The sequence below is a fragment of the Podarcis tiliguerta genome (assembly GCF_965153285.1).
Source record: "Podarcis tiliguerta genome assembly, chromosome: 9".
NCBI lineage: Eukaryota > Metazoa > Chordata > Lepidosauria > Squamata > Lacertidae > Podarcis > Podarcis tiliguerta.
In genome coordinates this window covers 12,475,296-12,502,628 of record NC_139542.1, presented here as the reverse complement: position 1 = coordinate 12,502,628, position 27,333 = coordinate 12,475,296, and the positions used below count along the sequence as shown (strand labels likewise).

Sequence of the window (27,333 nt, the reverse complement as noted above, 5' to 3'; positions counted from 1 at the left end):
GATACCAAAAATTAATCGCAATAACAGCAACAACCCCAACCCGACAAAGAACTCTAAACAATAGCTCAGTTCAAGAATGGTGGTTCTTGTTGATAAACTAGGATGATAAATTGTATGGGTGATGAAACAACTGTGGCCACATTCATGCCACATATTTAAAGCACAATAGCAGCACTTCGCTTCCCTCCCAAAATCTGGGAGCTTTAGTTTGTTAAGGGTGCTGAGAGTTGTGAAGAGAGCGCTGTTTCCCTCACAGAACTTCAGTTCCCAAAGTGGTTTAACTCTCAACCCTGCTTCACAAGGAGTTCTGGGAATTGTAGCTCCGTGAGAATACAGGTCTTCTAACAACTCTCTGCATCCTGAACAAACTACAACTCCCAGGATTCTTTGGGGGAAGCCACGACTGTTTAAAGTGCTACCGTGGTGCTTTAAATGTATGGTGTGAACGTGGCCTTGGTATCATTGTATTTGCGTTTGACAAGTGATTGTGTAACATGTAGCCCTCCAAATCCTAGGTTAAGGTTACCCAAACTGCAGAAGGTCAGACACAGTCTCAGCTCATTAAAACGCTGCAGAAAGGAGATTACTTTGGGGAAAAGGCCCTCATCAGGTGAGTTGAAAATTACATTTTAAAATCGCTAGCATTCACATTTGCTTCTAAAAGTGTTTATTATGCGGGATGGCTGAGGAGTTCAGGAGGAGGACTTGGGAATATGAGTCTTAGGCACAATCCTAAGGGGGAAATTGACTAACCATTTTGCCCTAAAAATAATGAATATTTAACAAGAAATACCAATGATAGATGAATATGATGGACTTTGTGGAACTGGCAAAGCGGATGGAAAAAATCCGAAACCAGCACGATCAAGTATTCCAAAAAGGCTGGAGTAAATTTATACAATATTTGAAAGATCATTGTAAGCAATTGACAACACTAGTAGGCTTATCTGAAGACTTATAATGAGAAACTTTTTACCTTTCTATATTTATTTAAACTGCGAGGTATTTTGTAATGAGTTATATTAGAACTGGAAAATATATAAAACGCTGTGATATAAAGGTTAGTTTTGAAAGCCAAGAGGAGAGAAGGAACGAAGTTGTCAGGCTTTAAAGAGCCAAGAAGTAAAGTGGATACTAATGATGTGATCAGATATGTTTAAATGGAAAATTAATAAAAATTATTTACAAAATTAAAATTAAAAGAATGAATATTTGTACTGCCCATTTCCCCCACTGATTTATCCGCCCACAACTTGCAGCCTGAGTCTCTTCAGTTTCAGTTGTATTTAAGTATTCTGCTGTGATTTGAGGGTATTTTTTCTGCAATGAAGTGGTATATAAACTTTTATCAAATAAATGATGTTTTAGCTTCCACTATGATCCATGATGGGAGGGTGGGGGGCAGATGAGCAGTGGCATCCCCCCCCCCACTGGTGCTGTGTTCAATGGGACAGGGGTCAGTGTAGTGTAGTGGTTAAGAGCGGTAGTCACATAATCTGGGGAACCGGGTTCGCGTCTCCACTCCTCCACATGGAGCTGCTGGGTGACCTTGGGCCAGTCACACTTCTCTGAAGTCTCTCAGCCCCACTCACCTCACAGAGCGTTTGTTGTGGGGGAGGAAGGGAAAGGAGAATGTTAGCCGCTTTGAGACTCCTGAAGAGGAGTGAAAGGCAGGATATCAAATCTAAACTCTTCTTCTTCTTAAGCATATGCGGCGCTGGGGTGCAAAGATCCAGGCCACCCAGGTTGCCCAGTCCCAGGTGCGCAGGAGGGCGGAGTTGGCCGGCCAGCCACCTCAGCATCTCACTGGCTTGGTCACCCCCAAATTCGCAGCGCAGAGCCGCCCACAGCAGAAGAGCCCACCGCGGCACTCCTACCAACGGGCGGGCTCTTCCCCGGACTCAACTCTCAGGCTCCGGACTCTTGGCCTGGTGCCCCTGAGAGCCCGCGCCCGGGTGCCCCGCACCCCTAGCACCTATGGGTAAGACAGCCCTGACAGGGGTGGAGCAAGGCATCTTTGAGGTTGCAGAAGCTTGGGTTGGTGCTGTTAGGCTCCTGCAGGCTGCCACTGCCAGCCCAGGGTTCCCATAACCTTGTCACCACTGCACCTCAAGCCTATCCTAGCGAGCTCAGCACCTCTGGGAGATCTGTCATGCTGTTCCGTCCTCCTCATTCACCACTTCTGACAATTGTACGCAAGCTGACGTCTAATACGCCACTTTTTAATATCTCTGTATTGGGCAGAACAATTTAGTCAGTGTGATTCCTTGATTTATTTCCGTTTACAGTGACGACGTCAGGTCTGCTAATATAATTGCCGATGAAAACGACGTGGAGTGCCTTGTCATAGACCGAGAGTAAGTGGCATCTTTGTGACTTTGTGCTCCCCACAGTCAAACAGCTCTTGGCATTAGAAAGTTCTTCCTAATGTTTAGTCAGAATCTTCCTTTCTTGTCATATGAATCTATAGCTTCATGTCCTACCCTCTGGAGCATGAGTAGGCAAACTAAGGTCTGTGGGCCGGATCAGGCCCAATTGCCTTCTGGATCCGGCCTGTGGACGGTCTGGGAATCATCGCGTGGATCACCAGCATGCACACATTCTTTCCCTCTCCCTCCCTCTCCCTCACACGGCGCCTCCTCCTCCTCCTCCCTCCCTCCCTCCTCCTGGCTTCTCCCCGCCCTGCCTAGAGGAGGAAGGGGACTGAGCTTTGCTGGTGCCAGCAGCAGCAGCGCTCGAGCAGCCGCCATTTTAAGCAGCCCCTCTCCAGAGCCCTTTCATGCACCACTCATCATCCCTTCGCCACCACCAGCCCCTGCTGCTCGCAAGACACAGGTAAGCAGCCACCGGTGCTCCTGGTGCTCTTGCATCATTTTTTTACCTTTCCAAAATATAGTCCGGCCCCCCACAAGGTCTGAGGGACAGTGGACCGACCCCCTGCTGAAAAAGTTCACTGACCCCTGCTCTGGAGCAACAGAAAACAAGCTTGCTCCATCTTGAAGATGGCTATCATGTCACCTCTCAGTCTTCTCTTCTCGGGGCACAATTAGCGCTGCTTCCATTCTGCTGCAGTTTGGTTTCCGCTAAATATTTTGTTATTTGTCTGCTATTTGATGTAAAGTCATGTAGCTTAGGTAACCTTTTACTTCAACGTAAATGAAACAGCAAAACGATTTTTTTATAAAAAAAACAAAGTAACTACTTATTGTTTGAGAAAACAGCAACAATGATGCGAACAATTACAAACTGCACACACTCGACTGATTTCCATTCCTGAGCACAGGTGAACACACAGACTGCAAGAATTTTAACTTCCGTTTCTGGTTTTGTTGCAATTCCCCGACATCCCTACTAAAGGCGCAGAAAGTCCCGTTGTTTGTTGTAGGAGAGATTTAAACACATACTTCATACCTTTCAAAATCAATGAAAATTAAGAGTCCATCAAAACTTGATTCCTGGATCATATCCGAAATAAGTAACTTCCACTAAGTCCCTTTTCTCTCTCTGCCACCCTCTTCTCTCTCCTGCCTGTCCCAGACACCCTGTTTACCAAGCATCCATCCTGGTTTGTTTGCACAAAGTGTGGGCACATTTGAGGATGCCAGCTATTTACTGAGCATTCGTTCTCATTCGTTTGCAGGATGAGTTATATGATGTTGACTCAAGCAAATGTTATCTCACTTTTTCCAATGCATTTTCCCACCCCTGTCCTTATCACAAAATGTTCAGGTTTGTTGCACAAGAGCACAAAATAGACTTTAATTCCACAACCTGAGTTTGCCAGTGTGCTAAATCATTCGTGGGAGATGAGGTTTCCCAAAAGACTGCTTATCCACAAACTGCTCATTTCTTCAAATCAACTTTAATCACACACCCTGAGTTTGCCAGTCCCATCTGAAAATAGTGACAGTTTGGAAACATCCCCGTTCCATCCTCGTACCTCTCCGTGTCTGTCTGTCTGTCTGTCTATCTGTCTGTCTCTGTCTCTCTGTACCATCCTCTCTCTCTCTTTCTGACACACCCTTCTCAGCCTGTTTCTTGTCAAACCCCTTTTGTTTTTGCAGTCAACAAATATAGGTTAATGAAGTCCCCTCCAGACCATGCTACATAGTGTGGTGGTGTGAGTTCAGCTTGGTGGGTCAGAAGTTGTGAAGGCCTGTCATAGAGTGTTAATTTCCTATAATTGCATTCAAGCAGGTGCAATCAGGTTTTTTGTTTTGTTTTAATTGGTTTTTATTAAATATTTTCTTGTGTTACAAAAACAAACAAGGAAAACAGCGTCTTCATTTTCAATTAATGGAGTCTTTTTCACGGTTTGATTACATTTGGTACGAGACACTATTGGCATGGACACCATGCAGTTTTGGGGAAAGAAAGTGGGGAGAGAGAGGTGTGGAGGGCTAATGTGAAGGAATGGGTTTCTGTGTAGTAAGTTTAAAAACTGACTCAACCCCCCTTTTGTTCTTTCAAAAGAGAGCACTTTTAAATGCGTAAAACTTGAACTGTTGAGCAAAACCATAATAAGGACACAACTGCATAAACAGTTCTCTCCTTTATCAGTCACGGCAAGGGATGGCCTTGGCTCTCCAGGGGAACAAAGAAAACACGTCAGAACTTTATCTTATGTGCTGACCACAAAATACGCGCAAGACCAATGTCCGGGGAAAACGCCAAAAGCGTGTTCCCGGAGATTATGACGTCTTCCCAGATAAGAGTAGGAAGAGGAAGATCCTTTTATGGTCAGAAGTACAGGAAGGAAGATCCTTTTATGGTTGAGAGTACCAGAGCATGAAACCTGTCATTTCTTTGGACTTGCTGTGGACTCACCATGCAAGTGCCTTCTGCTATCCGGAGAGCAGAATAAACTCTTTCTTTGAACCAACCCGGTGTCATTTTGACTTCCTTCCTCCTGTCCTGGAGCAACGCAGACCCAATCGGTGAACTCCAATAAGGCTACAAATGTTATTTCATTCTATCAAATAGTGTTTGTGTAGGGTTTTGTAATAGATGCAACTCCAGAACTAGCCCCATTAAATATCTCCCAGGACAAGAACACCCATACACACGACAAGGAGCTCATAGTCACTTACTCTCAGCAGCTAGAAACATCATGTCAGGATACTGTGAGCTGGTTGCCCGGGAAAGCATAAAGACAAGGAAAAGTTTCTTACGGTCCTTTCTTATTTCAAACTTTACAGAGAGAGGCTCTAGAACCAAGCCTCTTGGATAATGACGCTGACCCAAGTTCATCTCCACCCCACCCCCGTCTCTCCCACTTCCTCATTTGTCATCTTCATCACCTCCTCTATGGGTGCCGCTAAGTGCCCTCTGTCATCGAGCTCTTTGCTCTCCTACTTTTAAGGCCCGCCGGGTTCTGGGAGATGGTGGGTCTGGAATGCTTTCTAGTGACAACATGTCAGCCAGCTGTTCTGACTCGCCCACAGTTTCCCAACTTTCCCCCTCATCTTCCTCTGAGCTGTGACCTCCCTCAAACCCCTGTTGTAAATCTATACTGCCTTCCTCTTCCTCCTCCCTGGAAGGGTCCGGATGGGGAGGCGGTCTCCACCATTTCTCCTCTGCCCAGTTCCTAAACACATTACAACTAGACTCTGGAAGGTCCTATCAGGAGTGAATATAGACCGCTGGTATCAAAACGTATGGGAAACTGCCTTACTAGAATATTTAACCAAGAAACTTAAACTAGCACAGGGACAAGCAAAGGAGGATGCCTTGACCCTGATGTGGCTCCCCTTTATCACATATACAGCACAACAAGACAATGTCATCCCCCATAACAGCATATGCATCAATATGACAACCAGGTTTTTCAGTGCCTGTGTGTATTGCGGCCTCATGCAGTGTTTGCCCATTGAAGCTGTTCCGTTCAAACACAGCAATTATCTCTGGGTGTTTTTATTCATTACCATATGTCTGGCTAACGAGATCTAAGTAGAAATCAAAGATACTTCTGTGGTATATTTAATTGGGGGGGGGGGGGGACAAACTGACGAAAATGTGTTCTGGTCACTCCTAGCAATGATCTTCCATGTTGGTTCATTCTTTTTGTTCTGCAGAACCTTCAATCAAACAGTTGGGACTTTTGAAGAACTCCAGGCATACCTTGCGGGTTATGTGGCTACCCTGGCTCGGGACGATGAAAAAAGACAAGCTCAGTAAGTCTCACAGCTGATCCTTGAAATTGCATGGAAAGTAACTTCTTCAACACTCTGTAGGGTTGGTGGCGCATATCTACATTATGACAGCAGACCTGCTAAAAGGGCATACAGACTGCAGCGCCACCGATTTTGGACTCATGGGTGACCAAAGTTACTGTGTCTGTTTATTTATTTACTTTTCATTCAGCATTTTCCATCCACTTTCAAGTCCCACAAATCCGCAAGCTAACTGAGACCTCGAAAACTCTTGTGGTGGCATCTCGGATTTAGGGTGAAAGAGGAGAGCACAAAATATGGTCTGAAGCTCAACATCAAAAAAACAAAGATCATGGTCCCATCACCTCCTGGCAAATAGAAGGGGAAGAAATGGAGGCAGTGAGAGATTTTACTTTCTTGGGCTCCATGATCACTGCAGATGGTGACAGCAGTCATGAAATTAAAATACGCCTGCTGCTTGGGAGAAAAGCAATGAGAAACCTAGACAGCACCTTAAAAAGCAAGGACGTCACCTTGCCGACAAAGGTCCGTATAGTTAAAGTTATGGTTTTCCCAGTAGTGATATATGGAAGTGAGAGCTGGACCATAAAGAAGGCTGATTGCCGAAGAATTGATGCTTTTGAATTATGGTGCTGGAGGAGACTCTTGAGAGTCCCATGGACTGCAAGAAGATCAAACCGATCCATTCTGAAGGAAATCAGCCCTGAGTGCTCACTGGAAGGACAGATCCTGAAGCTGAGGCTCCAATACTGTGGCCACCTCATGAGAAGAGAAGACTCCCTGGAAAAGACCTTGATGTTGGGAAAGATGGAGGGCACAAGGAGAAGGGGATGACAGTGGACGAGATGGTTGGACTGTGTTCTCGAAGCTACCAACATGAGTTTGACCAAACTGCGGGAGGCAGTGGAAGACAAGAGTGCCTGGCGTGCTCTGGTCCATGGGGTCACGAAGAGTCGGACACCACTAAACGACTAAACAACAACAAGAGCAACATAAGATCACAGCATAGAAGCATTTTGTTGTTTTCCAGCAGAGCTGCTCAGCGATGATATCTTCCAGTCCATCTATGCTTTTTGTTTTTTGTGGTGGTTTTTTTAGTATTTTGGCTGTGTTACCATAACATATGGCACCACTGTGAGTGTCACTGCGCAATGGAGCAGGGGGATTCCAATGCATTGGCCACAATCCAGAACCTTCCCCTAATATTTTTTTTTTAGTTTTGCATTCAGTTCTTTGCATGTATGCTTTCCACTTTGCCATTCTCATAAATGATAGTAGGAAGCCCTTAAGTACAGCTGTTTAATTTTTTCTCAGAAATTCCTATCTGCGTGCAATCTTAACCCGGGCTGCATGCAATTTTAGCCATTCCAGCCCTCGTCCAAACTGACGTAGCCTGGGAACAACAGTTTGCTTTATAGCATCACTATATGTGCACCATCACTGCAGGCATAATGTCACCTTAAGTAAAAACTGAAGTGGGATGGATTAATTGTAAAGGATGGTGGCTTCAAATAGACTTTATCTGCTACTAGCACTGTATTTTTCCTTTTAGTGCTGATCAGAACCATGGAAACACAGGCACCCGTCACAGCAATATTAGGCATTATTAGGCAGTCTCAGTATCGTTTTCATTTGGATCAGTTTTAATGGATTATCCGAAAGACCATTAATGCAGAACAGGAATCAGTGCTCAAGTTGGAGAAATTACCATTGGCCTTCTGACGAGAAATTATTTGGCCCTCACTTCATTACAATAAACCTACAAAAGGCCACTGAGACATGCAGTAAAAGCAGATGGCTGTTCATCAAACAAATTGCCATTTCAGACCCGAGGTACCCAAACAGAGAGATTGCAATCAATATTTAATGCCTCATGAAATGCTGCCACTAAAAAGAGACTTTCAGCAGAACAGCAGGTGACAGCTGCAACTCATCTGCATGTATTTTTGACATGTGGAGGGAAACTCTCAAAACTTCATTAGAAAAAGATCGCATTCTGTTCCCGGTCAAATCTTCCTTTAAGAAAACAACACTATTTTCCTTATCATTTATGCTAACTTTTCTCCTGTAAGAAGTCATGGAATTCTTTTCTCCTTTTACATGCTAAAGACATTCTAATTCAAGGACACCAAAAATGCTGCAAGATGTTCTTGGGAAGTGTTCTCCTATTGAGACACACCTGCCATCGTTACTTTGATGACTTATCCAGGACAAATAACTCACAATGCCTTTCCTCTGTGCCAGGAAGAAGCCATCATTCCTATCCACACTGGTGGTTTCTTCTTAAAACTTCAGTGAGCTATGAAAAGGTCTTGAAACTGAGCTTGCAAAAACAAAATAATTTAAATGAATTTGGGGGGTGTTTTCCTCTGCCAGCTCAATCAGAAAAGGGCCATCTGTGAGCTGATTGCTCCAGGTGTTTGAGGAAAGATACCTTTGAACAACGTGGGGGAACGTCAAAAACATACTTCGAAAAACGTTATCAGACGACTGCAGCAATTCTCGGTTGCACACTCAGTGAGATTGAACTGAAGGGGGTGTTTTATTTCTTTTTAATGCAGAGTTTCTTCCTTGGAGCAGCTACCCAGCGACGTCTCTTTGGAGATGATACAGCTGAAAGAAAAAGTAACCCAGTTTCCTTCCTCCTGCCCGTTTCAGAACCTGGAAATTGTCGCTACCCTGGGTGTTGGTGGATTCGGAAGAGTGGAACTTGTAAGAATTTGCCTTTTAAATGTTTTGACTGCTGCTTCTGATCTGAATGTTTTGGTGTACCCGTGCCAGCGTGGACGATCTTGCACTTCCTAGGGCCTCAGGATTCCCATATTTTCAAGTGCATTCTCTAACACAGGGTGAAATATACTCAGAGTCGCAAAGTGATTTCATGCTCTTTATTCAGCTCATAGTGGTGAGGAGGAATGAATGAATGTCCCCTCAAAGTATCTGCTTTATATACATTATTTACACAATGGGCTGCACATGATTGGCTAATTCTGGAATTCTACTGTAAGCCAATCAGGTTGTGGATTCACTTATATCTGGAGCATGATTGGGTGGTTCCTGCCAACCAATCAGACTGCTGCATTGTTCTAGGACCAATCAGACTGCTGCAATTTGGATCCTATTGTTCTAGGACCAATCAGACTGCTGCAGTTTGGATCCTATTCAACTCAGTACATAACACAGGGGATGGCAACCTAAGGTCCGCGGGCTGGATCAGGCCCAATTGCTCTCTGAATCTGGCTCTCGGACGGTCCTGGAATCGCCGCTTGGATCAGCTTGATCGTTCGGGCTGCGCCATTTTTTTTGCAATTTTTTTGGGCGCCATTTCCCACACACCCACACACCGCAGCGGCGTCTCCTCCCTCCCTCCCTCCCTCCTGGCTTCTCCCCGCCCCACGGAGGAAGGGAGCTGGGCTTTGATTGGTGCCAGCCGCCAGCCAATTCAAAGCTTCGCTGCCCGTGTGCTGACTCGCCACCTGCCTTCCAGCCTCTTTGCCCATGGCCATGCTGCGGGCATCGTGATGGGTGCGTCGTGATGGCAGCGTCGCAGGGCTTCGGCTGGAGCTTGGCACGCCTGCATGTGTCATTGAGCACTTGCAAGAAACAGTAGCTCCTCTCCCATTCTCCCTAACAGCTACCTTCCATTACACCAGCGATCAGCACATCTTGCAAGCTGCCAATGCTGGAGAAGGGGCAGCAGTTGGCTGGCTGGCGGATTCCTCCAAATATATAAACAGGCTAAGACTCATTGCAGTTAATTGGGCCTAACCAGTCAATCATTCCCCACCCCCCACCCCCGTTTCTAATGTTCAGGTTGTGGTTGGCATTGCATGAGAGGGAGATACCAGCAGCGTGGGAATAGGGTTTCCAGAATTATAAAAACCTTTATGAATAAAATCCTAAGTGATTGGCCGGGGGGGGGGAGGGGGGAGAAAGCAAACTACCCAATGAGGACTGAGCGTGCTCAATGGCCAATAGAATGCTGAATGGCTGTTTTGAAAAGAAAAGTAGGGAGTGGAATTGACCGGCTGGAATCTTGAATGGCAGCGCATCATACTGCCACACTTGGTTGCAGTTCTCATGTGTTAAATCCTCAGGTCTAGTGGTTTTCCATAGCTTCATATTCTGTGGATGCTTGATCCTATAGCCTGCCCGCCCCCCCACCAAATATCTTGGAGCAGGCTGTGGCGATCACACAGGGTCCCCGGACCTTTCACCGTCTATTGATCCCTGCGCCACCACTTTATTTCTCGCTGTCACCAGCCAGGCCCTACCTGGGACAATACTGAGTCCAGTCAGGGTTAAATTGGAACATAAACTTTTGTTTATTTATTGCAGTTTAACAAGCGTGTGGTTTCATAAACAGTATCGGTCAATTACAGTCATGGGGTGCCTATCCAGACCTATAACTTCCGCTACCTGCTCTCCCTCACTAAACCACCTCTCAGATATTTACTTGTCTTCCTAGCCCCTAACTGTTCCTGACTCAACTTATTTTGCTACCCTAACTCAATGTACCCACAGACTCTATCCCAATTCACTCCCACTCCAATCAACCTCCCAATGAACTCCCTCCCTTTGCCCCTCCCAGAGCTGGTTTTATAGTCCCTCTGACTCCACCCCCGGGTTCTGATTGGGTAACCTGTTTAACTATTTCACCTCCAGCACTCTCATATGGTGACATCACATAGGCATGTCCAAAGTCCGTTTCGGGGGCATAATCCGGCGAGCCAATTGGTTTAATCTGGCCCCTGTGGCAGTTTATTTCCTGGGGTGAAATCCTAAAAAATCCTCAACAACATCAGTCCTAAAGGTCGGCCCCCATAGCCCTTCACTTCATCAAATCTGGCCCTCTTTGAAAAAAGTTTGGACACCACTGTCTTAGACAAAACCGATCATATTGAAGGGCATTTTCCTCCAAAATTCTTGTTAATTGTAGGGTTATAACATATATGGACGAAAACCCCTTTCCTATCAACATAAATTCCATTATGGTCAGCACGTATCATTCTGTTCTGTTTACTCTGCAAAAAATTGAGGGACCTGGGGAGGGTGGGAGCTTATGATCGTGTAGCCCCTTAAAACTGTTTTTCCCCCCTAATGTGAACTCAGGTGAAAGTGAAGAACGAGAACATCGCATTTGCCATGAAATGTATCAAGAAGAAACACATAGTGGATACCAAACAGCAGGAGCACATTCACTCCGAAAAGAAAATTCTAGAAGAAGCCTGCTCTCCCTTCATTGTGAAGTAAATTGCTTTCTCTGTTTTCTATTCAGCTTTAACCACTGTTATAGAAAATGACATAGCCCAGGTATGGTTTAGCTTAAGAATTTTCCAGCTTGCTCAGATGCTTGCGTTTTATGGGAGGTTTTGCACTGTATTATTATTTTCCCCTGGAAATTGTATTTTTAATGAACAAATTTGTTATTGTGTAAATCGTCCTGAGTGAGTTTTGCTCATAAAGGATAGCCTACAAATAATTTTAATTGACTGATTGATTTCCCTCCAATTCCCTTCAGATTGTACCGCACTTTCAAAGACAACAAATATGTTTACATGCTCTTGGAAGCCTGTCTTGGTGGTGAGCTGTGGAGTATCCTGAGAGACAGGTAATAATTTATCATTTTTTTGTTTTCTACCTGAAGAATAACTTTAAAAAAAATGATTTAGAAAGAAAGAAAGAAGCACGCCTTAAGATCCATGCTCAGTGGGGCTGTGTACAGACTACAGGTTTTTAGAAACTTAACAGGGCAACGTGATAGAGTTACCGTATTTTTTGCTCTATAAGACTCACTTTTTCCCTCCTAAAAAGTAAGGGGAAATGTGTGTGCGTCTTATGGAGTGAATGCAGGCTGCGCAGCTATCCCAGAAGCCAGAACAGCAAGAGGGATTGCTGCTTTCACTGCACAGCGATCCCTCTTGCTGTTCTGGCTCCTGAGATTCAGAATATTTTTTTTCTTGTTTTCCTCCTCCAAAAACTAGGTGCATCTTGTGGTCTGGTGCGTCTTATAGAGCAAAAAATATGGTATCTTTTTTTTATTATTATTACATTTGTATCCCACCTTGTGGAATGCCTTCCCATCAGATGTCAAACAGATTGACAACTATTTGACTTTTAGAAGACATCTCAAGGGAAGTTTTTAATGGTTGGAATTTTATTGTATTTTGTGGGGAGCCACCCAGACAAATGGGTGGATTATTATTATTATTATTATTATTATTATTATTATTATTAACCTTTCCTCCAAGGAGCTGGCGAACATAGTTTCCCTCCTCCCCATTTTGTCCTCACAACAACCCTGTGAGGTAGGTTAGGCCGAGAGCAAGTGACTGGCCCAACGTCACCCAGTGAGCTTCATGGCCATTTGAACCCTGTTCTTCTAGGTCCTAGTCCAACACTCTAACCACTACACCACACTACCTGTGGGGAAGTTTCTTCCGTGGTCTCTAGACAAGGGGTTTTGCAATTACTAAAATGTTTAATAAATCTGCAAGAAGGGCCCCTCCAGACCTGTGTTTTGTTGCAGGTGCATTTTACAAGTTCTTGACACAATATTAATGCTTTAGTGGTGAATTTGTGCTGCTTTAGTTTGTTCCGCAGTGCTTCCCCAGTGCTAGCACGTTATTGCTCTCCGGAGGGGCTAGAGGGTAACCAAAGTAGGAGAATCATAAAATCATAGAGTTGAAAAGGACCTCCAGAGTCATCTAATCCAATGCAGGAATCTCAATTAAATAATCCTTGACAGATAGCCATTCAACCTCGGTTGAATGAAGGAGATTAATACAGTGGTACCTCGGGTTACATACGCTTCAGGTTACAGACTCCGCTAACCCAGAAATAGTACCTCGGGTTGAGAACTTTGCTTCAGGATGAGAACAGAAATTGTGCTCCGGCGGTGCAGCGGCAGCAGCGGGAGGCTCCATTAGCTAAAGTGGTGCTTCAGGTTAAGAACAGTTTCAGGTTAAGAACGAATCTCCGGAACGAATTAAGTACTTAACCCGAGGTACCACTGTATTTTGTTGGAAGCCGCCCAGAGTGGCTGGGGAAGCCCAGCCAGATGGTCGGGGTATAAATAATAAATTATTATTATTATTATTATTATTATTATTATTATTATGCTTAGTCAGAATCTCCTTACTTGCAACTTGAAGCCATTGGTTCGAGGCCTACCCTCTGGAGCAGGAGAAAATACATCACAGAACATTTCTGGTACAGTGGTACCTCGGGTTACAGACGCTTCAGGTTACAGGCGCTTCAGGTTACAGACTCCACTAACCCAGAAATAGTACCTCGGGTTAATAACTTTGCTTCAGGATGAGAACAGAAATCGCACCGTGGCAGCAGTGTGAGGCCCCATTAGCTAAAATGGTACCTCAGGTTAAGAACAGTTCCAGGTTAAGAACGGACCTCCAGGATGAATTAAGTTCTTAACCCGAGTTCTTAAGAAGTTGAAGAATTTCAGCAGGAAGTTCTTCGATACAAACTGACTGGTAATGAAGCAGTGTGACTGCCCCCAAACTTTTGCACACACAAATAGTGTTGAAAGTGGTTTTGGGCATGACCACCACACAACAGCATCATGAGCACAAATAATCATGAACATGCAATGAAAATGAAATCTGTAGGAGCCCTCAGGCTATATACTACAGCCGCAGACATGCTTATTTAGACCCAGCTCTCCTTGTATCAAATAAAATGTGAGAGAGATAGAGGATCTTCATTTCTGGAGCTCAAGGATTGCATGGGATATGGAGGAACTACAGAACTACAGCCAGTGTGAAAAAGATGGGAAATGTTTGCTTGTTTTCAGAGGGAGCTTTGATGAAACCACTACAAAGTTCTGTGTCGGATGTGTGACGGAAGCCATCGAATATTTGCATTACATCAGTGTGATCTACAGGGACTTGAAGCCCGAAAATTTAATTTTGGACGCTCAAGGATATATAAAGCTGGTGAGGTTGTGGTTGGTTGGTTTGGTTTTCTTTAATGCCCATAACTGTACTGCAGAGAGAAGCTTGCTTTTCATCCAGTGCCATGCCCGTTAAAGGGAAATTTTAAGAGCACTTAATCCTTGAAGCCTCTGTCGCACTTAACCCGAGGGTTAGGAAGAAATATTATTCCCCTGGGTGTGTCGATTCCACCCCCTTCCTCCCAGGTTACAATTTTAATTCACAAGAATCTTCCTGTAAATTACTTGCTTGGTCTAAGCGGAAGGAATGATCCTCGAGGTCAGCAATTGTGGGAGGCCTCCTGGGTCAGATCTGCGCCTCTGAAGAATATTGTTTGCCAGCCCAAAGTCAAAGGGAACATTCACAAAGAAAGGAAACTTCCTTGCACTCCACTCGGGTAGAGTGAGGATGGAAACCAGCAAGCCACCCGTAATCTCCTCCTTCCATGGACCACCCAGTTTCCAATTGACGAATTGCATCCATATTTTCATGCAGACTCTTCATAGGTTCCTGACATACCTGTGTGCAGCAGAACCAAAGTACCCCCTCAAAATGCTAAGGTGAAAATAGGATAATGGAAGGACCATAGCTCAGTATACATGCCAATGTTGAGATTCAACCCCTGGTGTCTACAAGTTGGGCTGGGAAAGACTTATGTCCGAAACCATGGAGAGCTGCTACTGGTTCGGGTAGACCAGGGTTTCCCAAACTGGGGTCTCCAGCCTGGACTACAACTCCCATCATCCCTAGCTAGCAGGACCAGTGTCACTGCCTCCTGTGGAAACGAGTTCCATAATTTAACTATGTGCTGGGGAATTAAAAGACTTTTCTGGAAGTCAGGGTTGGCACCAAGCTGCCAGAGGGAGCAGAACAGATGGAAGAGAAAAGCAACCTTTCACCATCCTGTACATTTTAAGTACAGTGGTACCTTGGTTCTCAAACGCCTTGGTACTCAAGCAACTTGGAACCCAAACACTGCAAACCCGGAAATAAGTGTTCCAGTTTGTGAACATTTTTCAGAAGCCGAACGTGCTCCTTTTTGAGTGTTACGCTTCCATTTTGAGTGCCACACTTCCATTTTGAGTGTTACCCTGAGGTCTGTCTGTTTTTGCTATTTATTTTGCGTTTTTGCGGCTCTTTTGTTTTTGTGACTGTGTGGAACCCAGTTCAGCTACTGATTGATTGATTGTGTGACCGCAGTACATTGTTTATTGCTTTCATTTTATGGATCAATGGTTTCCTTAGATAGTAAAATCCATGTTCAATTGCTGTTTTAGAGGTTGCTTTTAAAAGTCTGGAACGGATTAATCCATTTTGCATTACTTTCTGTGGGAAAGTGCGCCTTGTTTTTAGAAATGCTTTGGTTTTGGAACGGACTTCCGGAACAGATTAAGTTTGAGAACCAAGGTACCACTGTAAATGGCAGCCCATTTCCCTTGGCCTTCCAAAGCCCACTTGTAAATGCCCTGGGTTGCGCAAAGCCAGTATGGCAGCTCTGGGTTTTGGAGCCACGCTCCATAGCCCAGCCCTAGTGGGCTAGATGCTGTAAATGAGAACAGCCAAAGCTAAATGTCTCACTGTCTGATGATAGTATTTGCTCTTCCCACCATGAGGTTGATTTTGGGTTCGCTAAGAAGATTGGAGCTGGGCAAAAGACCTGGACGTTCTGCGGGACTCCCGAGTACGTTGCCCCTGAAGTCATCCTGAATAAAGGACACGATTTCAGCGTGGACTTCTGGTCCCTTGGTATCCTAGTATATGAGCTGCTGACAGGAAAGTAAGTGCCAAATTAGTTACCTCAGGAATCACTGCTTCTATGAACTCTTTACACAAATAGGTTAGTTGCTGTTGTTTTGCTTGGTTATTATATTATGGAGAGAGTCCATATTGTAGAGCCCACACTTTATAGCTGGGTTCGAGGACGTGCCATGCCATGCACCGCCCGGGTGCCAAATCCGCTAGCTCTGCCACTGCTCTGAAGAGCAGCAAGCTCAGATCCAGAAGCAGCTGAATTAGCCTCTGCCTCGCCTTGATGGCTTCTTCTCCTTCATCTCCATGTGGTGCTCTCCTACTTCCTCCATCTTCTTCCAACAACCCCCCTTGCCCAATCCCTTCTGTCTCAGCCATCGCCCGCCGTAACCCTGGCAACCCCTGTTTGCCCAGACTCAAGGATCTCTCTTTGCACTTCTCAATAACTTCCCCCCTCAGGCAATGTCCCAGTCTGGAACAGAAGCTTAGCCTGAATTTTTACACTGCTAAATCCGACACCTATCTGCTCACCTTGATTCTCAAAACACTGGTTAAACCTCAGCACCCAGAAACCTAGGGAAAAGCAGGGCCCCCACGAATCCGTAATAATACATTCATATTTCAGAATGATCTCTGTTTAAGGTTCAGTGTAGCCAAACTGTTAAGGGGTCTAGCTTTCTCCTTCCTTCCTTCCTTCCTTCCTTCCTTCCTTTCTTTCTTTCTTTCTTTCTTTCTTCATTCAGATCTGCATGGGCATTAAACAAGAAATAATATAGCTCAGTGGTAGAGCATGTGCTTTGCAAACAAGAGTCCCCAGGTTCAGTCCCCAGTATCTTCATTTAAAAGCACCAGGTAGCAGGTCATAGATTAATACAATTGTAGAGAGTTGGAAGGGACTACAGGGGTCATCTAGTCCAACCCGGTGGAAGAGACCCTGGATTGCTGCTACCAGTCTGAGTAGACAATACTGGGCCGCTAGGACAATTAGTGAGACTTCCTATAAAACAGCTTTCTGCGAATTTTACCTGTACCTAAAATAGAATTTCTCTTTTGTCATTACTAACTCCTTTTTACTCGAGCATTTTTCTTTTTTTCTTTTCCTTCTCTCTCTCCCCCCATCCCACCCCCAATCCATTTCTAAAAATCGTGACATTTACTCTAGTCCTCCATTTTCTGGGGTCGATCAAATGATGACCTACAATTTGATTCTGAAAGGCGTCGAAAGGCTGGATTTTCCCAGGATAATCACAAAGCGGCCTGAAGACTTGATTCGGCGGCTCTGCAGGTGAGGAGGGCAATTTTGTCGCAAAGGTGTGAAAAGAATAATTTAGCAGTGTTACATTCTGCCAGGCGCCCAAAAATCAAAGCTTGTTAAACTTAAGCCAAAACCTATCTTTTCTCTCTTTTGAAGCAAAAAAGATCCTGCTGAGATGTTTGGGTGTTAACTATTAAACTGAGGGTGTTTAGTTTTTGTTTTTTTAAAAAATGCATTGTTTGCTTAATGTTTACCGGGTGTGAGATACTTCATTATTTATTTTACAGTGCAATTCCATTCAACTATTGCTACTTGATTGCTCTGTCCACTTTGGGCATTCTGAGTGAAGGTAGATATGCACAATCAAAGTCTATAGCCAGGCTGCCTATTTATGCTCAGGCAGTGGCGTAGCATGGGGGGTGCAGGGAGGGCCGGCCGCACCGGGCGCAACATCTGGGGGGGTTGCTCGCACTCGCAGCTCTCTGCCCCTACCTGGCTCACTCACTCTCTCTCACTGCAGTGATGGCTGTGCGAATCCGATCCGAGCCGCCGGGTCGCTGCCCACTGTGGAGGGGAGGGTGCCAGGCGTGCGGTGCGGTGTGGAGAGAGAGTGAGGGACTATCTGGGGGAGGGACAGTGCAGCGGGGGGGGGTGCAAATTACTTGCCTTGCCCCGGGTGCTGACAACCCATGCTACGCCACTGTGCTCAGGCAACTTTTGCCCAGACCCAAGGCCTCCCTGGGGCCTGCTGTCCCCCGACTCTTCTCTTCAGATTAGGCTGCACTTGTGTCTGTGTTAATCAGCTGCATTTTGGCTTCCCTGCTCACATTAAAATCTTCCTCGCAAGTTGCTAGGCAACCAACATAAAACCGAAGACGTGAACTGGAAGTTGCAGCCAATTTGCCCCTTGAAGGCTGAGGTTCAGAGGCCTTTACCTTGTTTTCAGAGGCCTGCTTTTTGGGACTTTGGGATGGGCACGTCCCATTCTCGCAAGTCCATTGCACATGGAAGTAAAACAAAAAAAAGGGGCAGGTGATTCAACGGCCTTGCTGAAGCTGAGCCAGCCCAGATCTTGGCTGTGCCTCGATGGGAGACCACCTGGAGACAGGCATCTGTCACCAGAGAAAGAGACAGAAGACCAGGCAAACTGGAAGATCAAGGTTGCCGCAGAAGGGCACATGGACCCTGATCTAGGACCTCTCTTCCAGGTCTTCTGTTTGCCCCACCTCAAGCAGACTGGATTCATTGACTCAGCACCTCAGTGTCCTGAATGAACCCCCCATCTGTTCATGCTCTTAGCCTCCTGTCTTATAATTAACTACAAATCTGCAGCAGTTTTAATATGGCACACGGTGTACAAGAAGCTTCTACTCTGCTATACCTTGAGTGAGCAAAGTAGCGATGATCAGAGCATTGGTGCTGCACCCTTTGCAGTAAGGATGAGTCGTCGCCTTTGGCTTTTATAATTTCTTCTGTTGTGGGGGGGGGGATGGGGTTTGGTTTTTACAGCCTCAGCCCCCTCCCCTATCAAGAGAAAAGATATCTCTTTCATCTTGGTCAGAGATGGAACAGTGATGCTGTTATGTACTGAGTTTAATAGGATCCAAAATGCAGCAGTCTGATTGGTCCTAGAACAATAGGATTCAGAATGCAGCAGTCTGATTGGTCCTAGAACAATAGGATTCAGAATGCAGCAGCCTGATTGGTCCTAGAACAATAGGATTCAGAATGCAGCAGTCTGATTGGTCCTAGAACAATAGGATTCAGAATGCAGCAGCCTGATTGGTCCTAGATCAATAGGATTCAGAATGCAGCAGCCTGATTGGTCCTAGAACAATAGGATTCAGAATGCAGCAGTCTGATTGGTCCTAGAACAATAGGATTCAGAATGCAGCAGCCTGATTGGTCCTAGAACAATAGGATCCAGAATGCAGCAGTCTGATTGGTCCACAGGAGCCACCCAATCCAGCTCCAGGTGGAAGTGAATCCGCAACCTGATTGGCTTACAGGAGAATCCCGAATTAGCCAATCATGTGGGGCCCATTGTGTAAATAATGTATATCAAGCAGACATTCTAGGGGAACTTCCATTCCTCCTCACCACTATGAGCTGAATAAAGAGCATGAAATCCACTCTCGACTCCGAGTATATTTCAGAGGCAACAAAGAAAACAAGGCAAGCTTATATATACTGTGTGTATGTATGTATATATATATATATATAGGTAGGATCCAACCTGTTGAATTGCATTAGAACACGGAAGGTGATAGTATTATTAAATTACAAAGCTTCCAAATTATGCAGCGTTGACTTTGCTTTTGTTTTGTTTTGTTTATAGGCAAAATCCGACGGAGAGGTTAGGAAATCTGAAGAATGGTATCCATGATATTAAGAGGCATAGGTAAGGAAAGGAACAGCGGGGTTCCTTGCAAACCAGAGTCACTTGTTTTTCTCCTGCTTTTGTCTCTGATGCTGTAGAGCAGAGGAGAAACATGGAAGTCTTTTTGTGGCCACAAAAGCAGGATGAAAGTGTGATGTTGTTTCCTTCCAAGACAGATGCGCCTCTCGTCTTATAACCACTGAAGCCTGTTTCACTGATCTTCTTGTTCTGAACCTTCCTTCCTAGGTGGCTGAACGGTTTTAACTGGGAAGGACTCAAGGCAAGGAAGTTAACATCTCCTTTAAAAAGAGAGGTACTGAGAACGTCATACTATGTGACATTAAACACTTGTCATTTGGCCATTTGCACAAGGGTGAAGTCTCGTTTGCGTCAGAAGGGCCGAGCGGGGATTCAAACTCTGGTCTCACAGAACCTCTCTTCCACGTCGACGGTGCTTGATTTCATTTGGGCAGGATCAGTGGATAGTTGCAATGAGTTGCCTGACATGATGTTATCCCAGCATGCTTTGGGAATGTGGCTAGGAAGTCGTTCAAAGCCTATGTGCCTTAAATGCCGGTGGGGTTGGACTAGGTGATGATGATGAGAATAGTAATAATTTTATTATTTGTACCCCACACATCTGACGGGGTTGCCCCAGCCACTCTGGGCAGCTCCTAGCATATACAGAAACATAATCAAACATTAAAAACTTCCCTATACAGGGCTGCCTTCAGATGCCTTCTAAAGATTGCATAGCTCCTTATTTCCTTGATATCTGGAGGGAGAGCGTTCCACAGGGCGGGTGCCACTACCGAGAAGGCCCTCTGCCTGGTTCCCTGTAACTTCACTTCTTGCAGTGAGGAACCGCCAGAAGGCCCTCGGAGCTGGATCTCAGCTGATAGTTATGATTCTGTAACTGCTTTTTGCCTGGTGTCCCCCTTAAGATTTTCTTAAACATGTTTCTTTCGCAGCTTTCTGGTCCAATGGATTACAGCTACTTCGACCGATACCCTCCTGAGCAGGGAACCCCACCAGATGAGCTTTCAGGCTGGGATAAAGACTTCTAAGAGGAGAAAAGAAGAAGCAGGCTTATAGATCAACAAATACGAGCATCCACAGATTGTTTGTACTAGTCATGTAACGTAATTCTTAGGAGCCCAACCCAGCTGCATTTAGATCAAGGAGACTTCTGCATTTAGTGTGAGCAGGATACAGACGCCGACACGCCTCCCCCCCCCCCACACTTTTATCTTGCTTTGCAACTTCGCAGCATGACGGGTTTTGCCTTGTCCTTTGAAGGATGGGACTGTGGCAAGAAGCATCACTCCTTGTTTAATTGCAAACAGAATTTCTTCATCTCTCGTAGAGATGTGCGTCACAGTGGTATCTCAGAAGTCAACCGGAATCCGTTCCGGAAGTCCGTTCGACTTCCAAAGCTCCTACAGCCAATCAGAAGCCATGTCGGACGTTCGGGTCCCAAAGAACGTTCTCAAACCAGAACAGTCACTTCTGGGTTTGCGGCGTTCGGGAACAAAAACGTTCGACTTGCAAGGTGTTTGGGATCCAAGATATGACTGTACTGGCAACTGTAAACCCTCAGTATGAGGAATGGGAAGATGCAGGAGAGCAGAGCAGTATTCTGAATGGCTTCATGGAGGGGGCCTATTCTGGTCATCTTCCAGGGTAAACAAAACCCACACTTAAAAGTAGCTTTTTAAATATCCCGCTCATGTTGTGATGTACATAAGCCCCACGTGAAGCACTCAGGAGCCAAGCTGTATTTTAAGTAGGGCTTTATTCCCGTTGCAGTCTTGCATCAGCATAAAGCAGTCTTCTTAACATCCAGTTGTTGGTATACACAGGTGGGATTACTGCATACGCATATGCACCCTACATAGGCATTCCTACAGAAAAATGCTATTAATGTCAGGGCAGAGAGGAGCTAAAAGGATTGTGCAATATCATTACAAGATGGCCAACTTACACTTGCGACAAGAAAGGCAATTATTGCAGAACAATTACGTTCAGTGTGGTAGTCTTTCCCCCCAAATAACTGTTCTCTCTGTGTGAGGTTTTTTTATATATATAAAAAGCTTGATTTAGCAGAGATTTCAGCATATATTTCTGAAGTCAATTCCTGTGCATTATTGGTGCTTCACAACATATTGAAAAACCATGAAGTGAAGTGTCAAAGAGCTGGAATTGGCTGCAGTTCCTCGCTTAGTATATGCCTAGTGCGGAAACTTGTTTCCACTGCCCTTAGGTTTTGATCTTTCCTAATATTTTTGTCGGTCTGCCTGGGGCAGGTGGTAACTGGAAACCAACAGATCCCTAGAGGATCACATCTAACCCACTTGGACAAAAAGCATTATTCCTTTCTTGACTGGCCATGTTTTAACACAGAGAGAGATTTTTAAAAGCATAGGTCCTGTTTCTATTTTGTAGAAAATGTTTAGTCTTCCAGTCTTATTGAAAAAACAAGTTGAATTAGAAATAGAAATCAAAGACCTTTTTCTTTCTTCCATTGTGGAGCAGTGGCTCGAAGGCAAAAATGCGGAGCGACAAAGGAAGATGTCATATTTCAAATCAGGCCATCTAGCCCAGTGTTGTCAACACTGGTTGGCAGCAGCTCTCCAGTGAGGTCTTTCCCAGCCCTACCAGCAGATGCCAGAAAATGAGCTTGGGCAGATAAAGCGTGTGCTCTAGCCTTTCCAAGATCTAAGGCCAGAGTTTCATGAACGAGATACCGTATTTTTCGCTCTATAGGACGCACTTTTCCCCCTCCAAAAATTAAGGGGAAATGTGTGTGCATCCTATGGATCAAATGCAGGCTCCTTGGCTTCAGCGATAGCAACACGAAGCCTCCGAAGCGCAGAGGGAGAGCTCCCCCCGCACTCTGGAGGCTTCGTATTGCTTTCGCTGAAGCTGCCTGAAGCCCCCAGAGCGCAGCTGTTCTCCCCCTCCTATGGTCCGGTGCGTCCTATAGAGCGAAAAATACGGTACTTGCATGACCCAGTATAGGGACTGCAGGGACTTCTGAAGTTCAACCCCGCAGGCTGACAGCAGAACAGCAAAGGGGTTGTGTGTTTTTTCCTGTGACCCTGTCTCTCTGGAAGGGGTGATAACCAGGGATCCTACAAGGGTTGGAGGACACAGCCAGTTTGAGGATTCGCTACTGCCACCTTGTGAAAATGGCTGCGTAGGAAGGCAGTGGCCTGCTTTTTATACCCACTGCAGGGAGATGGCGCCACAGCTGTAGCATTTGAGCACCTGGTGCGATAATGAACTTGGGGGAAGTCGGCACAAATCAAAGGTCCCACTTGCTTTTGAATCTTAGGAGCAGCGGCTGCCAATAACATTATTTGTTGAAGAAATTGGTGCAACACAGCAGGACCGTGAGCAGCGGAAAAGGCGCCGCTGGGATCGTTGTCAGATCATATAATTCACACATTCAAGGCCCAGCAATTAAAAGAGGGCTCCTGGCAAGGCTGGGGAAGATTTGTGCCTGGGATTTGGGGGAGATGCTGCCAGGCAAAGGAGACTTTCCTGGGCGAGGTGGTCCGTCTCCACATAAGGCAGCTGCAGATAGTAATAGTAATAATAATAATAATAATAATAATAATAATAATAATAATAATAATGGTGATTTATGTATATCCCGCCCATCTGGCTGGGTTTCTCCAGCCACTGCGGACGGCTTCCAACAAAATATTAAAATACAATAGTCCTTCAGATATTAAAAGCTTCCCTAAACAGGGCTGCCTTCAGATGTCTCCTAAAAGTCTGGTAGTTGTTTTTGCCTTTGACATCTGGTGGGAGGGTGTTCCACAGGCCGGGTGCCACTACTGAGAAGGCCCTCTGCCTGGTTCCCTGTAGCATTGCTTCTCACAGTGAGGGAACCGCCAGAAGGCCCTCAGCGCTGGACCTCAGTGTCCGGGCTGAACAATGGGGGTGGAGACGCTCCTTCAGGTATACTGGACCAAGGCCGTTTAGGGCTTTAAAGGTCAGCACCAACACTTTGAATTGTGCTCGGAAACATACTGGGAGCCAATGTAGATCTTTCAAGACCGGTGTTATGTGGTCTCAGCGGCCGTTCCCTATAACCAGTCTGGCTGCCACATTCTGGATTAGTTGTAGTTTCCAGGTCAGCTTCAAAGGTAGCCCCACATAGAGCGCATTGCAGTAGTCCAAGCGGGAGACAACTTGAGCATGCACCACTCTGGCAAGACAGTCAATGGGCAGGTAGGGTCTCAGCCTGCGTACCAGATGGAGCTGGTAAACAGCTGCCCTGGACACAGAATTGACCTGCACCTCCATGGAAAGCTGCGAGTCCAAAATGACTCCCAGGCTGCGCACCTGGTCCTTCAGGGGCACAGTTACCCCATTCAGGACCAGGGAGTCCTCCACACCCACCTGCCTCCTGTCCCCCAGAAACAGTACTTCTGTCTTGTCAGGATTCAAGGCAGAGATGGAAAATGTATTGGGCCTTTGGCTGTTATTGAACCACAACTCCCATCAGCCCTGGTTAGCACAGCCAGTGCTCAAGGATAATGGGGGTTGTAGTCCTTGTAGTGTGTGGGGGGGAACCTGGTGACTCATCCCTGATCCTATAGAAAACACTCAAGTGCTTGCAGGTACCAGTTAGTAATACCAAAGACTGTGCGGTGTCTCCAAGATCTGTATCTTCTTTAGTGCACATCATCTATATTTTTGTGCCCCGTTTCTAGAAGGTATCAAAAATGTAAAGGCTGTAAAACTTTTTTTAAAAAGAGAAAATAGATGGGTTGTTTTTTTCCAGTTTATTTGTATATATGCCCAGTTTTCATATATGCCTATTTTTTAAACGAGAAAGTATATGATGGTTTTATTACACAAGAGTGCTGCTGGTATGTACACACAGGGAGAGAAATGCCTTCGTCCTTTTTAAACCGGCTGTAAAATGCATTGTGTGCACAAATAAATCTATTACACGGCACCTTCAACATGCTCTGTTTGTGTTTTCCAACACCCTTCTTCTTGGCTGGCCAGAATGCGGGCTTCACTGCATTGGCATTGCAATGAAGATGTATTGACATCAGTGGCGTCTTTAAAGGTAAAGGTAAAGGGACCCCTGACCATTAGGTCCAGTCGTGACCGACTCTGGAGTTGCAAAACTGATCTTGCTTTACTGGCCGAGGGAGCCGGTGTACGGCTTCCGGGTCATGTGGCCAACATGACTAAGCCGCTTCAGGCGAACCAGAGCAGCACACGGAAACACCGTTTACCTTCCTGCCAGAGCGGTACCTATTTATCTACTTGCACTTTGACATGCTTTTGAACTGCTAGGTTGGCAGGAGCAGGGACCAAGCAATGGGAGCTCACCCTGTCGTGGGGATTTGAACCGCCAACCTTCTGATCGGCAACACCTAGGCTCTGTGGTTTAACCCACAACGATGGAAGACATTTATTTCGAGAAACAATTATTTGGAGATATCTTCTTCTTCTTCTTCTTCTTCTTCTTCTTCTTCTTCTTCTTCTTCTTCTACAATAAGCCAGATTCCTAACTGGAAATAGCTTATCCACAAGGGTTTTCCTCTTGGTTAAGGAGAACAAAGGAGATGATCGGTTGGGTTCTATAACAGTGCTCTTTACAGTCCAAAAGTAACACCTAGTATTGCATTTGGAAGTGGGTTGAAAGCCAATATGGAGCGCAGGTGTAACTTGTTCCCGGTGGTGAAAACACCAGGCAGATGGAAAGTAGTTTTGCGCAGGAAATTTTGAGGGTAATTCAGATGCTGGCTTTGCAGCAAAAGGGCTAATTGCTTTGCCAACTGAATGCAGGCAGTAAATGCAAAACCCACTGGTGTAGCCGTGGTCCCATCTTCAATTGCCAGATGCAGAGACCAAAGCATCTAGAAAACCCATGGAGAGGTCCCGAAGCCCATTTACTAGCCTATATTCTTTTATAAGGTGACAAAATGCAATCCTGCTCTTTAAAGGCTAGACATCTGCTCCGTGTTTCTCTAAAGTCAAGTGACATTTTCTTGGTCTTGTTATTGCCTGCAACTCCAGGCAAAAGCCGCTGCGGGGAGCACACAGCTTCCAGAGTTAGGGCCTTTTTGCTGTTGCTGTTACAAAGAAGGTGCCGGCATGGGTTGAAAATGTGGGTGTGGGAAGCTGTGCCACTTAATCACTCGTCACTTCACTAATTATATCCCCAAGGCCAATGGCACCCTTGGGCAGCTGCCAGGACCCAGGCAACCTGGCAAGGTTTGCCATGCCCACTAGTTTAATGCAATTTCCCCCCCAGCATGCCACCTCAAAAAGGATATTGGGAGAGGTTAAGGAAAGGGCAACCAAATTCATCACGGAGATGGAACAACTATGAAGAAAGGTTGCAGCATTTGGGACATCTTAGTTCAGAGAAAAGGCAAGGAAGAGGCAACATGATAGAAGGACATAGAATTATTCATGCACCAAGTGGATAAAGTTTTCCTCCCTCCCTCCCAATGCCTGAACTCGTGGACAACTGAGTGTTGGAAAATACAGGACAGATATAAAGCAGTACTTTTCCACATAGGGCACAATTAAACTATGGCACTCGCTCCTAACCAGGGGTGCCAACTTGAATAAAATATTTGGGCATTGCCCATTTACTTTGGTGGCCCCCCTCAAATATTTTTTTTGGGGGGTGCCAAAGGGACAGTATAGTCAAAGGTCCGTATAGTTAAAGCTATGGTTTTCCCAGTAGTGATGTATGGAAGTGAGAGCTGGACCATAAAGAAGGCTGATCGCCGAAGAATTGATGCTTTTGAATTATGGTGCTGGAGGAGACTCTTGAGAGTCCCATGGACTGCAAGAAGATCAAACCTCTCCATTCTGAAGGAAATCAGCCCTGAGTGCTCACTGGAAGGACAGATCCTGAAGCTGAGGCTCCAAGACTTTGGCCACCTCATGAGAAGAGAAGACTCCCTGGAAAAGACCCTGATGTTGGGAAAGATGGAGGGCGCAAGGAGAAGGGAACGACAGAGGACGAGATGGTTGGACAGTGTTCTCGAAGCTACCAGCATGAGTTTGACCAAACTGCGGGAGGCAGTGGAAGACAGAAGTGCCTGGTGTGCTCTGGTCTATGGGGTCACGAAGAGTCGGACACAACTAAACGACTAAACAACAACAACAACAACAACAACAACAAAGGGAATTTGGCCCCTAGGAGTTGGTGCCTATGCTCCTAACTTGGATTTGATTGTGGCTATTACTGCCTGCCACTGTGTTGCCAGGCTGGTCTTTGCAGTCAGCTGCCTCCCACCTGGATCTGGCCAGGTGTGTAGTGTCAGATTAAACCCGCGGAGTCCTTTAGGCAGTCGAAACCTGGGGGTGGGGGGAGGCTTGCAAATTATCTCCAAATACGCTTTTGTAATTGTCTTTCAAGATCAAGTCTTTTGATCCTCTGTCACAGGGGCCCTATAAGGCATGGGGCCCATAGACCTACTCTTCCTATTTGGTAATCTGGTACTGAACATCTGAACATCTGGCTGGCCACAGAACAATTGACTTGATGGGCTTTCAGTCTGATCCAGGTGTAGTATTCCTACAGAACTTTGCATTAAAAGCTTTTTTTTTTTAATCTTCCAAGTGCTTTAATGCCCTCCTCGCAATAGCTCAGAGAGCAAACAACATGTATTTTACTTCTGTATAAATGAATACATGCACATAAATATCACCAACGCTTTTCCACCTGAATTGCCTCTTTTCAACATGCCACCTTTTTTTTAAATTTGGCTTTGAAGTTTTACCCAGGTCTTACCTAACATCTTTTCCGGGGGCGGAAACCTGCAATGTGCA

At 45.5% G+C, this 27,333-nt stretch overlaps 1 protein-coding gene and 1 long non-coding RNA gene across 2 annotated transcripts in view; both read left to right on the top strand.

Moving 5' to 3' along the window:
• The window catches only part of PRKG2 (protein kinase cGMP-dependent 2), a 69,644-nt gene extending 48,090 nt beyond the window's left edge, over positions 1 to 21,554 (top strand). The window contains exons 8-19 of the mRNA XM_083398343.1: positions 516 to 610; positions 2,289 to 2,357; positions 6,075 to 6,173; positions 8,735 to 8,885; positions 11,286 to 11,422; positions 11,695 to 11,784; positions 13,987 to 14,128; positions 15,739 to 15,902; positions 17,037 to 17,159; positions 19,468 to 19,530; positions 19,756 to 19,822; positions 20,481 to 21,554. Coding sequence (XP_083254469.1) covers positions 516 to 610; positions 2,289 to 2,357; positions 6,075 to 6,173; positions 8,735 to 8,885; positions 11,286 to 11,422; positions 11,695 to 11,784; positions 13,987 to 14,128; positions 15,739 to 15,902; positions 17,037 to 17,159; positions 19,468 to 19,530; positions 19,756 to 19,822; positions 20,481 to 20,576 — 1,296 coding nt within the window. The 3' untranslated portion in view covers positions 20,577 to 21,554. The remainder of the gene's footprint in view (positions 1 to 515; positions 611 to 2,288; positions 2,358 to 6,074; positions 6,174 to 8,734; positions 8,886 to 11,285; positions 11,423 to 11,694; positions 11,785 to 13,986; positions 14,129 to 15,738; positions 15,903 to 17,036; positions 17,160 to 19,467; positions 19,531 to 19,755; positions 19,823 to 20,480) is intronic.
• The window catches only part of LOC310657775, a 144,477-nt gene that overhangs the window by 71,602 nt on the left and 45,542 nt on the right, over positions 1 to 27,333 (top strand). The gene's annotated exons all lie outside the window — the stretch shown is intronic.